This window comes from Neofelis nebulosa, chromosome 17 (assembly GCF_028018385.1).
Source record: "Neofelis nebulosa isolate mNeoNeb1 chromosome 17, mNeoNeb1.pri, whole genome shotgun sequence".
Taxonomy (NCBI): domain Eukaryota; kingdom Metazoa; phylum Chordata; class Mammalia; order Carnivora; family Felidae; genus Neofelis; species Neofelis nebulosa.
Window position 1 is genome coordinate 35,365,898 of NC_080798.1, and position 15,943 is coordinate 35,381,840.

At 45.1% G+C, this 15,943-nt stretch overlaps 1 protein-coding gene across 3 annotated transcripts in view; it reads left to right on the forward strand.

Annotated features, from left to right (window-relative positions):
• The first annotated feature begins 10 nt into the window (after positions 1–10).
• The window catches only part of CCDC113 (coiled-coil domain containing 113), a 27,829-nt gene continuing 11,896 nt past the window's right edge, over positions 11–15,943 (forward strand). For 2 of the 3 annotated variants that reach the window (XM_058707973.1, XM_058707971.1), the window contains exons 1-7: positions 11–219; positions 1,772–1,898; positions 2,873–3,034; positions 6,440–6,595; positions 7,379–7,459; positions 9,924–10,079; positions 14,824–14,931. In XM_058707973.1, coding sequence (XP_058563956.1) covers positions 119–219; positions 1,772–1,898; positions 2,873–3,034; positions 6,440–6,595; positions 7,379–7,459; positions 9,924–10,079; positions 14,824–14,931 — 891 coding nt within the window. In that variant the 5' untranslated portion in view covers positions 11–118. The remainder of the gene's footprint in view (positions 220–1,771; positions 1,899–2,872; positions 3,035–6,439; positions 6,596–7,378; positions 7,460–9,923; positions 10,080–14,823; positions 14,932–15,943) is intronic. The other variant, XM_058707974.1, reaches the window with a different exon arrangement.

The window sequence follows — 15,943 nt, forward strand, 5'->3', positions numbered from 1 at the left end:
ACGCGTCCGGTCGCTCCGGCAACGCACTCTGGAGGTCGCAGCCTGCGCGTCACTCTGCCGCTCGCACACGGCGCTTTTGGCCTCACTGAGCATTGACAAGGGCCACTTGGGCAGAGTGATGAGTGATGAGGACTCTGAGACCCCTGCCACCGAGTTACAGGGGGGAGAGGAGAACGAGCTGCCTATTATCCAGCTGTGTGGGCTGGTGGAAGAGCTCAGGTACGGCCGGCCGGCTGGCTTCTGGGAGTTCAGAGGTCAATTGTACAACTTCTTGGTCTCACAGCATATCCTGTTCTAGCAGCTGAACAGATGTTACTTCTGAACAAATGTGTAGGTCAGAACTGAGGGAATATTACTAATAGCTACCACTTTTTGGATGCTTGTTTTTGAATGCTTGTTACGTGCAGACTATTTTGCACGTATGGCCTTCTGTAATGGCACAGTAACCCTAGGAAGTGGGCAAGGAAACGGGTTTAGCCACTTTCCTGACATCAGGCAGCAAGTCGGTGGTGATGCTGCGATTCAGACTCAGGTGCCACTCCACAGCCTACCTGGGAACGTGACATGCTGAAAGAAAAAAGGCACTTTGATTTCTGGGGCTTTCCAGTGAGCCTTTTCTTTTAATCTTAAAATTCAGCCCATAGGAATTCGCTCAGTAATACATGAAAATACCTAAAGCTGTTCATACATATGTATAGATAGATAGATAGATGCACACACACACATAAAACCTGTATGTTGCATATATGAAGAAGTTAAAAAGGTCATAAGCTTGATGTATACAGGATAAACTAGGTTTGTCATCCTTAATTGCTCAAGAACCACCTGTTCACAGGTTTTCCACCATTTATAATAATAAACCTCTTGTGGGTACTTCCATCTCTTGAGTGCTGGAAATAAAAGCTGAGAAACAGGGGCGCCTGGGTGGCTCAGTTGGTTAAGCATCTGGCTTCAGCTCAGGTCATGATCTCATGGTTTGTGGGTCTGAACCCCACATTGGGCTCCGTGCTGACAGCTCAGAGCCTGGAGCCTGCTTCCAATTCTGTGTCTCCCTCTCTGTCTCTGCCCCCTGCTTGTGCTCTCTCTCTCTCTCTCTCAAAAATAAATAAATATTAAAATAGAAAACTGAGAAGTATAAGCCAAAGAGAACATCTGAAGACTGTGGATGTATAGTAACTTCACACCTGTAGTAATTCAGAAGGAACTTTACAAATGGGTTAGAAGATACTTGAAGGTGAATTTGTAGCTTCATCTCAGCAACAGTTTCACCATAATCCCTGTTCTCAATTTTGTGGCTCATTAGGCAGATTAAAATTTTTTCATATTTATTTATTTATTTATTTTTTGAGAGTGAGAGAGAGAGAGGAAGAGAGAGAATCTCAAGCAGCCTGTGCACTGTCAGCACAGAGCCCGATGTGGGCCTCGATTGCATGAACTGTGTGATCTGACCTGAGGCAAAATCAAGAGTCAGATGCTTAACCGACTGAACCACCCAGGCACCCCGCATTAAGCAGATTAAAAAAAAAAAAAAACCCAAATACTTAAATAGCACTTATCACGTACCAGGCACTGTTCTAAAGGTTTTGCATTCCTTATTGCAACCTTAAATAATGAGTGCTGTTATTATTCCCATTTTACAGATGGGGAAATTGAGGCACCAAGAAGTTAAGTATCTCTCAAAAGGTCCTGTGTAGCTAGTAAGTTAAATGCTAGTGATTTAGGGTTTAAACTCTCATCAGTAGAACTTACTCACATACTCTCTGTCTTGCAGTTATGGAAACTCTGCTCTCAAAACTGAGACAGAGATGTTTGAGAAATATTATAATAAACTGGAGCCCAGGGATCAGCGACATCCACGGTTATCAGAAATTAAAATCACAGGAGCAGAATTTGCACAGGTATGCAGAATTTGCACAGGAGACCTGAGAATTATTTTCTTCTGTTTGTCCCTTTTGATGCAAGTGGTATCTATGTATCTGCCTTTGGCGTGCCCTCTTTGGCCAAGTTGCATATGATTTTCTCCCTGTTCTACTTTTGGTCCTTCCTTCCCAGGGTTTCTCTTTCAAGTGAGTGTGAAGGGAATCAGGTTCAATTAATAGTGGACTGACTCTCCCAGAGTTACTTTGTTTGAAATAATTCTCTTAACTTGGGGGGCTCAAATGTTTACGAGCCCCATCTGGCCACCTATAGGAGGGAAGTGGGTCTGCGTGGGCACGAGAGAGTTCCTCCCTTGTCTAAAAGGTGCAGTTAGGTGGCCTGGTTTGGCCAGAGCAGCTGATTTTACGAGAGAGGCTGGGAATCTAGATTATTTTGGTGGAATCTCCTGCTTTTCAAACGTGGGTAATTAACTTTGAAAATTTAAAACTGTATGTAGATCTTTCGAAAGGGCCAAACAATCTCACCTTTGGGGCCACACGTTCCCTGGGCCGTCTGCTGGTCACCTTTGGCTTCAGTGTGTAGGAAATCAAAATATTTTTGTCTGTTTGGTTCTTTTGCTGAATACTGCGCCCCCAGATGTAATTTCTCCTCCGTGTTCAGTTTAGGAAGCACTGAACTCTGGGGCTTCCCCTGACACTGACTTGAATGCTAGTCTATAGCAGGTTCACAGTCTTTCCACCCTCAAGACACTTTCCCTTATTCATATTTCAGTTCATTATCACACAGAGGCCTTTGAATTATTTAGCAGAGGGCCTTGGGTTGGCTTGGGAAACAAACATCACCTCAGGCCTAATATCCCGAATCCTTTCACATTGAGATTGTTCTCCCTGGCTGTCATTTGGAGTAATTTCTAGCCCATTTGAGTGGTCATTTTGATGCCCAGCTTGAGCATCAGTTCCTACTTGACAATGGCTCTGTTTTTCCTGTATTACAGTTACGAGGCAGGTACAGATCCAAATCCCGCATAGGTGTGGACCGTGCGATAGGCCTCAGTTATGACCAAAAATGTGAGCTTGTACTAAAGGAGCTGGATGACATGAAGGATGAAATAAGGCACATGAGAGCAAATGCTGAACGAGATCTGCAGCACCATGAGGTATACCTTTTCCTCTGTAGCCCATCCTACCTGGGCTCCCCAGTTCCACTTCATCGAGTGGTACCCATAGTATGTTCATATAACTTTTGTTATTTTCAAAGAAACACAAGTAGGAGAACACAATTTTAAGGCCTACTTTCAAGGAATTTATCGCTTGCCTGAGGAGACAACAAATTTTAAACTTAAAAAATATTTTTTTAATGTTTATTTATTTTTGAGAGAGAGAGAGAGAGAGAGAGACAGAGTGCCAATGGGGGAGGGGAAGAAAGAGAGGTGGACACAGATTCTGAAGCAGGCTCTAGGCTCTGTGCTGTGTGCACAGAGCCCGATGTGGGGCTTGAACTCATGAACTATGAGATCATGACCTGAGCCGAAGTCGGACAGTCAACTGACCGAGCCACCCATGCGCCCCAAAATGGAAAATTTTAAAAATGCACACATGTAGAGAGACTAGCATAATGTACTCATCAGCCACATGCAACAGTCATCAACCTATGACCACCCTTGTTTCCTCCATATCCCTACCAACTCCCCTCTCATGACAGGCGACTGGGCTATTTTTGAAGTGACAATACTTATTGCTTCATTTACTTATGGATATTTAAGTATGTATCTCTAAGATATGGTCCTTTTAAAAAATAACCATAATAACCATAAATACCATTAAAAATATATAGTAGTTCCTTAATAATATAAGGATTTTGAGGTTTAAGTCAATGGATTGGATGAAAAATCCTTTCAGTCACTTTCTGTGTGTAGCATACATGACCATGGTCCATGTCTTCTTGGAGACCAAAATGGCAGTTTGCCTCCAGAGAAGAAACATCACTGTTAGTTCAGTTGCCCATGGGATGTAGTTGTTGGCTTGCATTAGAGAGCAATATTGTATGAAAAAGAGATATTTCTGCTCTATTTCTAAATTTTTCTATTCTTGGAAATTTTTAAAAATTTATTTTTACTTATTTATTTTAAAACAGTTTAAAAAGCTTATTTATTTATTTTGAGAGAGAGAGGGAGAGAGAGGGCACAAGTGGGAAAGGGTCAGAGAGAGAGAGGGAGAGAGAGAATCCCAAACAGCCTCCACACCATCAGTGCAGAGCCCTATGCAGGGCTTGAACTCATGAACTCAAGAGTCAGACGAAATCAAGAGTCAGATGCTTAACTGACTGAGCCACCCAGCTGCCCCTATTTTTATTTTTTTGAGAGAAAGCATACATGTGTGCATGTGGGCAGAGGAAGAGGAAGAGAGAGAATCCCAAGCAGGCTCCATGCCCAGCACGGAGAGCCTGATGCGGGGCTTGATCTTACAACCATGAGATCATGAGTTGAACCTAAATCAAGAGTCAGACACTTAACTGATGAGCCACCCAGGTGCCCCAAATTTTTCTTTTCTTTTCCTTTTTCTTTTTTCTTTTCTTTTTTTTCTTTTTTTTAGAGAGAGAGGGTACAAGTAAGTGAAGGGCAGAGAGAGAGGGAGACAGAATCCCACAAGGAGAGAGAGAGAAGCAGGGCTCACCTGAAGCAGGGCTCATGCTCACCCGAAGCAGTGCTCGAGGTCACCCAAGGCAGGGCTCGAACTCACAAATTGTGAGATCATGACCTGAGTGGAAGTCAGATGCTTAACTGACTGAGCCAACCAGGTGCCCCACATTTTTCTGTTTCTAAATGTGGGCACACAAAGACTCACATTCATTGCCTCCAGAGGGACAGATCAGTAGACTCATGCCTTTATTGATGGAATCATCTGTACCGCATAGACCTATCCTTTCCTTGCTCTCTCCCTTCCTCTTGCCCTCCCCCCACTCTCCTCTCTCTTTCCAAACATGCATTGTTGAATTTTAACATGCTAATGTGGGCTTGAGTGGCCAAAGAAGACTTTTTCGAGCAGATGGGACTATACCCAGGGCTTGGCATGGCCTTGAAGAATGATGAGGAATAGAGAACAGGAATAGGAAAAGAAGGGTACCCTAGGTAAGGTGAATGACATGAGCTAGGACTTGGAGGTGGGAATTAACATGGCAAGTTCAAAACATCGAGGGGACTAGTGTGATTACAGAAGAGGCTGCTTTGGGGGATGTATGAGGAAATCGGGCCTGAGTAGGGCGGTGAGACCTTGGAATCCAGGCAGGGGGCTTTATCTTTGATGTCTTAGAAAGCATGACCCCAGTAAGGATGGCTGAGCAAGAGAGTGACATGTTGAAAGTGGCATTGAAGGTGGATTGAGTTCTGGCATGTGAAGATGACGGGGAGGGAAGGGCATGGCCAGTGAAGGAAGATGCTTTTGCTTCTTGGTGCCCAAGGTCAAAACCTGAACTAAGATGATTTGCTCTGCAGCTACAGATACCCTTTTATTCTTTCAAATAATGTGTTTTTATGTGTTTGTGTTTTCTTATTTAAAGATAATGTCTGTATTATAGCAAAATTTGAATGTATAGGTAAGCTAAAAGAACATTTGTAACCATCCACAGTGTTACCACCTGGAGGTAATTAGTGTTGACTCTTGTGTTTATCTCCTAGAGTTTAGATTATTTTCTAGGCATATATGAATTTCTTTATAAAAAGTATCATATTATTTTATAAACTGTATTTTGCACTTACTGTCTTTCCATGTCAATACATATATTCATTTATAATGTCTTTTTTCAAATTCTCAAATTACCATTACAGAAGTGTATGGTAAGGGTGTTTGTCTCCCGGGGCACCTGGGTGGCTCATTTTGTTGAGCAGCCGACCTCAGGTCAGGTCATGATCTCACACTGCATGAGTTCGAGCCCCGCGTCAAGCTCTGTGCTGACAGCTCAGATCCTGGAGCCTGCTTCGGATTCTGTGTCTCCCTCTCTCTCTGTCCCTCCCTTGCTCATGCTCTGTCTCTCTCTGTCTCAAAAATAAATAAAAACATTAAAAAAAAAAAAAAGAGCATTTGTCTCCCTAGTAATCCATCTCTCCAGATGTGACTATGGCTAATGTTTTGGTTTATATCCTTCCAGATGTTTTTTATATCCTATCCTATCACATTATATTAATGTTATAATTTTTAATGAATAAATAATATTTCAGATATGGAAATATATATGTACAGAGATACCAGAGGCACTGTTTTTGTTTGTCCACTCCCTTTTTATGGACACCCCCTTTTTTATGGCTTTTTTTTTAATGTTTGTTTATTTTTAAGAGAGAGAGACACTGGGGCGTCTGTGCTTAACCAACTGAGGCACCCAGGTGCCCCAAAGGCCTGCTTTTTAATAATAACATTGATATTGTCAAATTTGTATCTTACAGATATCTTCCTAAGTTTAAGAAGAAACGTGTTAGGATGCAAAGAGGTCTGGGAACCTAGGTTTCCTTAGAGGGAGATATCATTGAGGATTTTTGGGAACTGTTCTTTCTTTGTTCTGACTCCTCCAGGCAATCATTGAGGAAGCTGAAATGAGATGGGTTGAAGTCTGCAGAGCAGTGCATGAGTTTAAAAAAGATGTTCTAAAAACTATATCCAAGAAGAAAGGGAGTATTTTGGCCACTCAGAAAGTGATGAAGTACATTGAGGACATGAACCGCCGGAGGGTGAGTTGACAGGAGGCTGGGGCTTAGCAAGGGAGAATAGATTCATCAGATGATGACATTAGAATGATCCATGGGAAGCAGCCCCACTCCATTTGTTCCACCATAAGACCATAAAATGCTGTCCACATATGTAGATTTATTGCATCACTACCACTGTGTGTCTTAAAATGCAAGTTTATCAAGGCTAAAATCAATCAGGCAGGATGAATATTAATAATATCTCAGACTGTTTTTTTCTTTTTTATTGTTACTATTTGTTTCAAGATCTGATATGTTTTGTAGAGATAGGTGGTGAGAACCTATCTAGTCAGGTGACTGCATAAATCTCAAGCTCTTCAAGTTCCATTATTTATAAGGAGACATAAAATTATGTTCCTTCACTTTCAAAGCTCTTGTAGCATGTCAAGCTTAGGATCCTGGACATATGTAGGGTTATTATCCTTGATGTGTTATAAGTGATAAAAATTATATAAACTACCAAGAGAATAAGAGACTAAAGAATCATAAAATCATTTGGGTCAGGAATGGCCCCTGTACCCAAACGATATACCCAAATTATCTTGAATTTAAAAGCAATAGAAAATTTGCATGGCACAGACCCAGTTACCTCTGCTTCTTGGTCATGAGTGAAGTGCTACAGCCATGCCAGTGGGGGTAAGAAGACCTAAAATAAGTGACTGAATGTTAGGTTCGGTGTTTGGTTTGCAGCCCCAAACCTACCAACTTTTCAAACCAACAGGGCAGAAGAAGAGACATGGATTAAAGTTTATTTGTATTTTTTAGGATAATATGAAGGATAAATTATGTTTGAAAAATGTTTCTCTCAAAGTGCAGAGGAAAAAGATGCTTTCACAATTGAGGCAGGTATGTGGCTCTTCCTTCCTTCCTCCCTTCCTCTCTCTCTCTCTCTCCCCTGCTTCCTTCTCTCTTCCTTCCTTCTTTCCTTCCTTCCCACCTTCCTTCCTTGTTGCTGTGATGTATCACTGTAATGTGTTCCCAAAGATGATCATGTCCTAGTCCCTGGAATCTGTGAATCTGTTACCTCACGTGGCAAAAAGATTTTGCAGATGTGATTAAGACAAGGATCTTGAGATTTTCTTAAAATAATCTCCCCTTGACTCGGAGATTATCTTGGGTTATCTGAGTAGGTCCAGTATAATCACAAAGGTCCTTGTAAGAGGAAGACAGGAGAGAGAGATGTGTTAACGGAAGCAGAGATCAGAGTGATGAACTTTTAAGGTAGAGGAAGTGGTCATGAACAAAAGAGTACAGGCAACCTCTAAAAGCTGGAGCAGGCAAAGAAACAGATTTTCCTCAAGGGCCTCAAGAAGGAGTGCGGCTCTGCCAGCACCTTGATTTCAGCCCAAACAACCATTTTGGATTTCTGTCCTCTTGAGCTAGAATATAATGAATTTTTGTTTTAAGCCACTATGTTTGTGGTGATTTGTTACAGCGGTAATAGTGGACTCATACAGTTACTGTGCTGGCAGATCCATAGACATAGTTGCCTTGAGCTTGAAAGACCCTCATGACATACTTGTTGACCCTTTTGGGGAACGTGGCTGGGCGGCACAGGTACAGTGTGCTTTGGGTGTCTTTGCGACAGACTCTACAGGCTCCTGATTAAAGGCAGTAAGGCAGACCCGCATGGGGCCTCTAGAGTGTGATTCCATGGCTCCATCCTCTCCTAGCTCAATATATTTTTAAATAACTTGAATATGGGCACTGATGGCATGTGCATTAGAGGTGACCACTGACAATGACACGAAGTTGTACAGGAGAATTAACATGTCTGGAACTCTTGCCTGATTGACTTGGGATCTCAAAAGACAACAAGCTGGGACATCTTTAACAGCACAAAGTGACTGAAGACAAATTTAAGATCCTCCATTTTGATCCCCTAAGATAACTGCACCGGCACCACATGGCTTAGCCCTCGAGTCCCTGATAAAGGCAGCCCAGCTGGAGGTGACGCTGTGGCCTGGGGAGCACCCAGAGAACCACAGGGCTCCACGGAGAAAGCGGTGGGCTTGCTCCTCTCGTTCTGAGCAGCCCGGACCTGGAGCAGTGCGTCTCGGGGAGAGCTGCACGCTTGGAAGAACTGGTCATCTAGAGCCCATCCAGGAGAGGGAGCCGGAGAGCAAGGGGAACAGAGGAGGACCCAAGAAGAACCAGGAGGGCCAGCTGCTGTCTCTAAGTGTGCAGGCAACTGTGGGAAGGAGAGAACACACTGCTCTGGAGGTCCCCAGTGGGGAGTGAGGGCTGGAGTGGCGGTATCATTGAAGGATATTTGAGATGAGTGTAAGAAAAAATGTGGCCCTGGCTGCAGTGCCGAAAATAGAGAGGAGCTGCCTCCAGAAACGATTCTGGTACTCCAGGCTTTGTGCAGGCCCAGGCATCCTGGAAGACGGATTGACGTGTGAGAGAGGGAGGGCATGGATGGCTTTTAGCCTAAAAGCCACTGCCACACAGGACTGACCCTGAGGTGGTCCTGCCCTCGGGAGTTCACAGATTAGCAGGGAGTGGGGATGGTAGGAAAAGGCTTCATGTGTAACTGGTATCCAGAGGTAACAGCAGTAGGGACCGAGGAGCCACAGGGGGAATTTTCCTGGTGTGGAAGATGGTTTGAGAGTATTTGAGCTGAAGGATGGGTCATTACTGGGGCTTCAGGAAATTGTTCTTGTTGTTTTGAGGCAAAGGGAAGAAGCCTTCTAGGAGGTAGTAGAGCGTGAGTAGAGTGTGGGGGTGAGGAACAGTTCCCGAATTTGGCTCTCACCTGCCACAAACATATAAGATGGCCTAGACCTGGTGAGGCAGGTAAGGTGGGCCAGGTCAGGGAGGGAACCCTCCCTGATACAACCACAGTACAAAAATGTCACATGAACACAAGGAAGGGAATTTATGGGCTGCTGGTCCTGGGTTTTCCAGGTTAAAAACAACTTTTATATGGTCTCCTTCCTACTTTTCCTTCATAGCACTGTTTAGGTACTACCTCTTGTGGGAAGCCCTTACTGACCCAGGCTTCCATTCTTCTCTGGCCTGGCTGAGGGGCTTCTGTGTGCCCACTGCCCCTCCCACTATACCACACAGTGACCTGTTTGTGAACCCTGGTTGAATGTGTGTTCCTTGAGGACAGGGAGTATTGTATTTATTCAAATCTCTACCCTAGTGCCTTGTTCCAGTCCTGGCACCAAGCAGATCCCCAGCCTGTGTTTGTTGAATGACTAAATGATGACCAATTTTCAGAATTTCATCCATAATTACAAGATGTGAGTCATATTTAGAACTCACAACCTCATGTCGTTTTTTTCTTCTTTCTGAGCTGTAGAAGGAAGAGGTGGGCGAGGCCCTCCATGACGTTGATTTTCAGCAGCTGAAGATCGAGAATGCTCAGTTTTTAGAGACCATTGAAGCAAAGAATCAAGAACTGATCCAGCTAAAGCTGGCATCTGGAAACACCCTGCAGAGACTCAATGCATACAAAGTAAGGTCCTCCCTGATGCACAGGTCCCTGAGGCCTCCCACACCCACCTTGCCAGCCACAGTGAGGTTCCCAGACACCACTGCAGTTTTACAAAAGGCTTGGATGTCCTCCATTTACTGTTGCTCCCTGATTTCTCTTGACAAGCCGTTTCTCCTAAAAAACTCGAATATTCCCACAACCCTAGCTGTGCATTGGAACCACTCAGAGAGCTTTTGTTTTTTTTTTAAAAATGTACAAACACCCTAGTCCAATCCTGGCCAATTGAGTTAAGGGGTGAGGGTGAGGGCCATGCGTTTTGGTTTTTGTTTTTAATGCCCCAGATGATTTATATGTACAGTGAGTTTTGAGAACTAACCGCTTTTAGGGCCCTGTTTAACTTAAGCCTGTAATAAGCGCTTCCCTACTTAAAACCCTCCAGAAGAAAACTCTCTTAGCTAAAAATCACAAAACTAATAAATAATTCCTCATCCCCACAGAACCCTTTTGGGAGAGAAAGAGGTACTATTAATAATTAAGCAGGGATGTAGCCATCCCTGTCCAGTCACTGTCCAGCCATCCCTGTCCAGGTGACTGTCCAGTCACCCTGCTAACAATTGTCTCATGCAGCAGTCAGCTAACTGGGACAGTGTATTCTGCCCACTGGCCTGTGAGCAAAGAATGGTTTTTACAGAAGAACATCTATAACTGATGTTATAGACAACACCATCTTTGAAACCCAATTAAGTAAAATTAGTTTCTCCTCCAGAAATTCCATTCTACTCATTAGTAGACCTCTATTCCAAAATGTACTTATTATATTTTAAATTTCATCAATAGAACATTTGTAGAAATGTGTTTTTTCTTTTGTTAACGTAAGTAATTACATAATATCCTCAATTTTGCCTCTTGGCCTGCAAAGCTTAAATATTTGCTATCTGGGGCACCTGGGTGCCTCAATCAGTTGAGTGTTTGACCTGATTTTGGCTCAGGTCATGATCCCAGGGTTGTGGGATCAAGCCCCATGTCAAGTTTCTCACTGAGCATGGAGCCTGCTTAAGATTCTCTCTCTCCCCTTCTGCCCCTCTCCCCCACTCACGCTCTCTCTCTCTAAAATAAAATAAAATCTAAATTAAAAAAATTAAAATAAATAAATAAATATTTGCTATCCAGCTTTTACAGAGCAAGGCTGCTGACCCCTAGCCTAGTGCCCTGGTGACACTGGTGGCTACAGGCTTCAGGTAACTCACAGGTGGTCTTCATTTGGCCCACACAGTGTCATTTTAAAATGTAAATTTGGAGATGTTTAGATTAGACTGTTTGTCCAACATTTTCCTTTTACCAGTGAAAACCTTGAGGCCCAAAGAGAAAATGATTGCCAGGTTCAAGCAACAAGTTTGTGACAGGGCTGGGACTCCTAGTCCGGTACGTGTCCCACCTAACCCAACTGCTTCTCCCTGGCATAAAGCATGTAGACAGCATTGTGCTGGCATTTTGAAACTCATGTGTCATCCGTCTGCAATAGATCATCCATTTTGATCTTATCTCATCAGTAGTTAGCTTATCTGATCACTGTGATTTCAAGATGAAGCCAATCCCCATGACTCCCAGGCCCTCGCTGGCTAGAAAGCCGGGTAGTACGTGGTTGCATCACATTGGATCTTGATCTTATCCCGTGGAATCAACTTAAGTAGCACAGAGCCTGTCTGGTCTTGTGTAGAAAAGCTGGGGGTTTGGAGTGGAGCTACTGGTCTATAAAATGAAACTTCCAGGTCCAGGGCCTGAGCTCTTTAGGACAAGTGTCAATGCAGAGGACAGATTGTTGGCCGTACCCATGCAGCAGCAACACAGGCCACAGTGAGTGGGATGGGAACTATTCTGGTCAGAACCCTAGAGGCCATCATTCCTGCAGGCCTGTTTCGAATAATAGTAAGCAGATGGTGGAGCTTGGGAGGAGGTGCTCCAGGAATCCTACAGTGGACTCAGTGACAGGTTGAGGGAGGAGCCGGCTCATTTTCTCCATGTCTCGGTTGTTAGGTCTCCCAGGGGAAATGGAGGCAGAACAACTGTTGAGTTTTGGAGTCCTACCTCACCTGAGTTTGAAGGGGTATTCCACTAGGGACCATGGGTATGGTGCCTCACCTCTCAGAGACAGATTTTTGCGACTCACCGCCAGGATAGAGCTCTGGCTGGTCTGTGCCGTGTTCCTAGCACCGAGGACAGTGCCTGGCCAAAGCGAGTGCTTAGCCAGCATTGTCAAAGGAGCTGCTAGCAATCCAGGTGTGTGTTTAGAGGATGGTGGGTTGGGGGGATGGTGGTGGCAGGAGAGACCACTTTCATATAAATATCAAACACCCAAGTGTAAGACCTTGTGAAAACACGAAAATAGCTATTACCAGGTGTTCACTTCAGCAGCTCATATGCAGAATAACTGTTACCAAACATACCAAGGACCTGTGGCCTGCCGGGCACCAGGCTAAGTGCTGAGGGTATAGATGTGAAGGAAACAGACACGGCCTCTTCTGTGAGTTTGGTCCATGAGCCTCAGCCAAAGGGGCACCTTTTTCTCTGACTTTATGCCGTCAAGCTCTCCCTGGTAGAATCTAGTAGAATATAAGTGTATGATGACAGCTGTGATGTGTCATTCCTAATTGACTATAAACTAGTGATCTCCATGTAAACTAGTGCCTTGTGGTCAGTAGAATTCCAAGATGTCCCCCAAGACTCCCCACCCCCTGGTGTCTGCACCCTGTACAATCCCCAAGGCTGTGGGTGTGATAGATTCTATTATTAGGTTCTGTTCTATGATTACATAATATAATATGGCGTAGTTGACCTTAAGATAGGGAGATTATTGGGTGGACCTGACCTAATCATATGAGCCCTTTGAAAGCAGAGAGTTTTGTCTGTGAGAGGAAGTCAGAGATTTGAAGCACTGGAGGGAATTCTCTAAGCAAGAAGTTCTCCGTGGCTGGCTTAAATATAGAGGGACCTTGTGGCCGCCAGGATAAAAACAGAGACCTTAGTCTTACAACTTCAAGGAGATGCATTCTGCAAACGGTCTGTGAGCTTGGAAGAGGACCCCAGATGAGAGCCAGCCCTGGCCAACATCTTGATTTCAGCCCCACGGGACCCTTCCTGGGCAGAGAATCGAGCCACACTGTGCTTGGACTCTGTTCTATAGAAACTGAGATGATAAAAGGGTGTTGTTTTATGCCACAAAATTTGTGATGATTTGTTACACAGCAAGAGAGAGCAGATGTACCTTTTTAGAAGTAGCCACCTTAAGTGACCGGTGTCCCGCTCAGCATCACAAATTGCTGTCCTCACACCTTGAGGGCCCTGCCCCACCGGAGCCAGGGACTGCCTTACAGGTGCCCTTGCGGTCCTTCCTTTCCTGCCCTGTCTCTCTGCACTGCGGGGTTCGTGCCTTCCCTCTGCTCTCCTTCTCTCCCCTGTGAACTGCTGGTTCGCAGTGAAGTCCTACGCTGCCCCCCCACTGCCCCACAGCCCACCCCCTCAGTCTGGTCTCTGACCCATGGCACTTTCCTAGGCAGAGCAACTACATGCAGGAGGTGGAGCAGGAAATGAGCCTTAGAGAAGGGAAGTCTGGCGAGAAGAGGAACAAGGAGGGTGGTGGCCCCCAGTGCCCTGAGTCCCCCAGGCACATGGCTCTAGGCTTTTCTGCCAGGTCTAAGATTTGATACTTTGGGCATAATGCCCCAGCACCCTCCTCTCCCAGGCTTTTCCTTAGCTCGGCATGTTCTTCCCTCCCCTCTTACCTAGACACGCTTGATATAACCCTTCAGCTCACTTTCCAGCATCCTATCCCCCAGGGAAACTCGACCGCTGTCCTCCCCTTCTTAGGGCTCAGCACAGTTGCAGTTTTACTTTGTTTCTTACACCTCCATGTAGCCCCCAAGCTGGCCTCTGGGCGGCATGGCCTAGGTTATTCTGCTGGCCAGTGCCTGGTGCTGGGTAAGCGGAGTCTCAGAACTTGTTGAGCGATCCCCTCAGAGTCGCTGGATTCTGTCCCTTGGCCCACTCTTCAGCCCAGCAGAGTGTGTCCCAACTACTCCAGGCTGACTCCTGCTGGGAGACAAAGGTGCAACGGAGGCAAATCTGAGAAGCAGGGGCCTGGGGGGAGCTGGTGAAAGGCAGCCGCAGGTGATGATGGGAAGCTGCAGGGCAGCCCGTGCAGGAGTTGATGATGCCAGCAGGCCCAGCTCGGACAGGCATTGGAGACGGGTGGAGCCCATGGAGCCCATGGGTTCAGACCCTGGTTAACCTCTTGTCTCTACGACCTTGGGCAAATTTGTTTCACCCTCTTAGGAGTCAGTTCTTTTACCTATAAAGTGGGATAATGGCACCTACCTCGGGGGGAGTATCTCTCTCTCTTCATCTAGTAATGGCAGCTGTTTGTGTGAGTGTCTCCATGTGTCAGGCACCATGCTCAGCCCTCTGCCATGTTTATCTCCCTTAAGCCTCTCCCCACAGCCCTGTGTGGCAACCATGTTTAGAGAGGTTCCAGGACTTACCCAAGGTTTCTTTTAGTAAATGGTGGGGCAGGGTTTGGATCCTGGTGTGTCTGGCCACTCTGCAGGTCTTCACCTCCCCCTCCCATCTGGGTGCCAGCATTCTAAAGATATGGGCGGCCGTGAGAAGGGCAGGCCCAAGTTCCTGGACAGTCTCGTATTGTCCTGCTTAATACATGTCCTGTAGTCCTGAGCGATCTTTGCTAAAGACTTGCTGTGTTGTTATATTTCAGAGCAAGCTACAGCGATCAACGGAAATGTCCATCCATCTGGACAAGGAGATCTTGCTGAGAAATGAGTTACTTGAGAAAATTGAAAGCGAAACCCTGCAAGCAGAGGAGGTAGGAGAGGGCAAAATGTGCTGTTTCTGGTGTTTGTCTCCTTCTGTCTACAAGGGCTTGAGCCAGTGCACACCAAGACCCAAGCCACCTTGGTTTTTGTCTAGAAAAGCCTAGACTGTAAGTCAAAAGAGCTCAGGGCCATCGAAAAGAAGAAGTGGCACCAGGAACTCACAGCCCAGTAGTGTTGGCATTTTATTGCTAGGTTAGGGTCTAGAGTCAAAAATCATGTAGAAAGCATGAATCAGTCTAGAAATCATGTAGAGTCCAGATAACACTCGAGAATTCCTTAAGTGACCCATAAAGTATCATATTCAAAGTGTTTTGTATACAACCTCACAAAAAGTGTAGAATGCGTCTAAAAATCGGTATGAGAAAAAGTACACATGCCAAAATATAGTGTTCTGTGTAAAGGAGAGAAAGTTCTTTAAATATGTAGTTTTTACTCGGTATAGAGGATGCTGGGATGATGGTCACAGTGTGAAAAGATGTGAGCCCCTTACATCTACATTGTGAGTTAACACTCTCACTATTTTGCTGAGCTCATACAGTTGAATTTTGGCAAGTTAAATACACGCAGGATGTGACTCAGAGGACTTTTTTGGAAAGATGGGGGAAAGAGCATCAGCTTTGGTGTTGCCAGTTTCTAGCTTTGAACATGCCTTTTAATTAGACAGGCCTCAGTTTCCACATCTGTGAAATAGATGTGACAACCCTTGTGGTGATCCATTAGAACCAGGATAGCAATGCTTTGTCAGCCTCATAACTTATACGGTTATTAGTGACCTTGTCTTGAATGGGATAAGTGTCCCCAGCAGTATGTGTGGCCCCAAACCTGTCTATGATAGCTAAAAAGCCACAGGATGACTACAGCTGACTCAGTTTTGTCATGGCATCCACGTTGTTTCCTTGATGGAGAACCAACACCTGCAAAAAAACCCATCTCGGTACAGAGTGGCCGGTAACAAAGTTCAAGGAGTAGTCTGTGTGCTCTCTCCATGCAGAATTTCTGTGG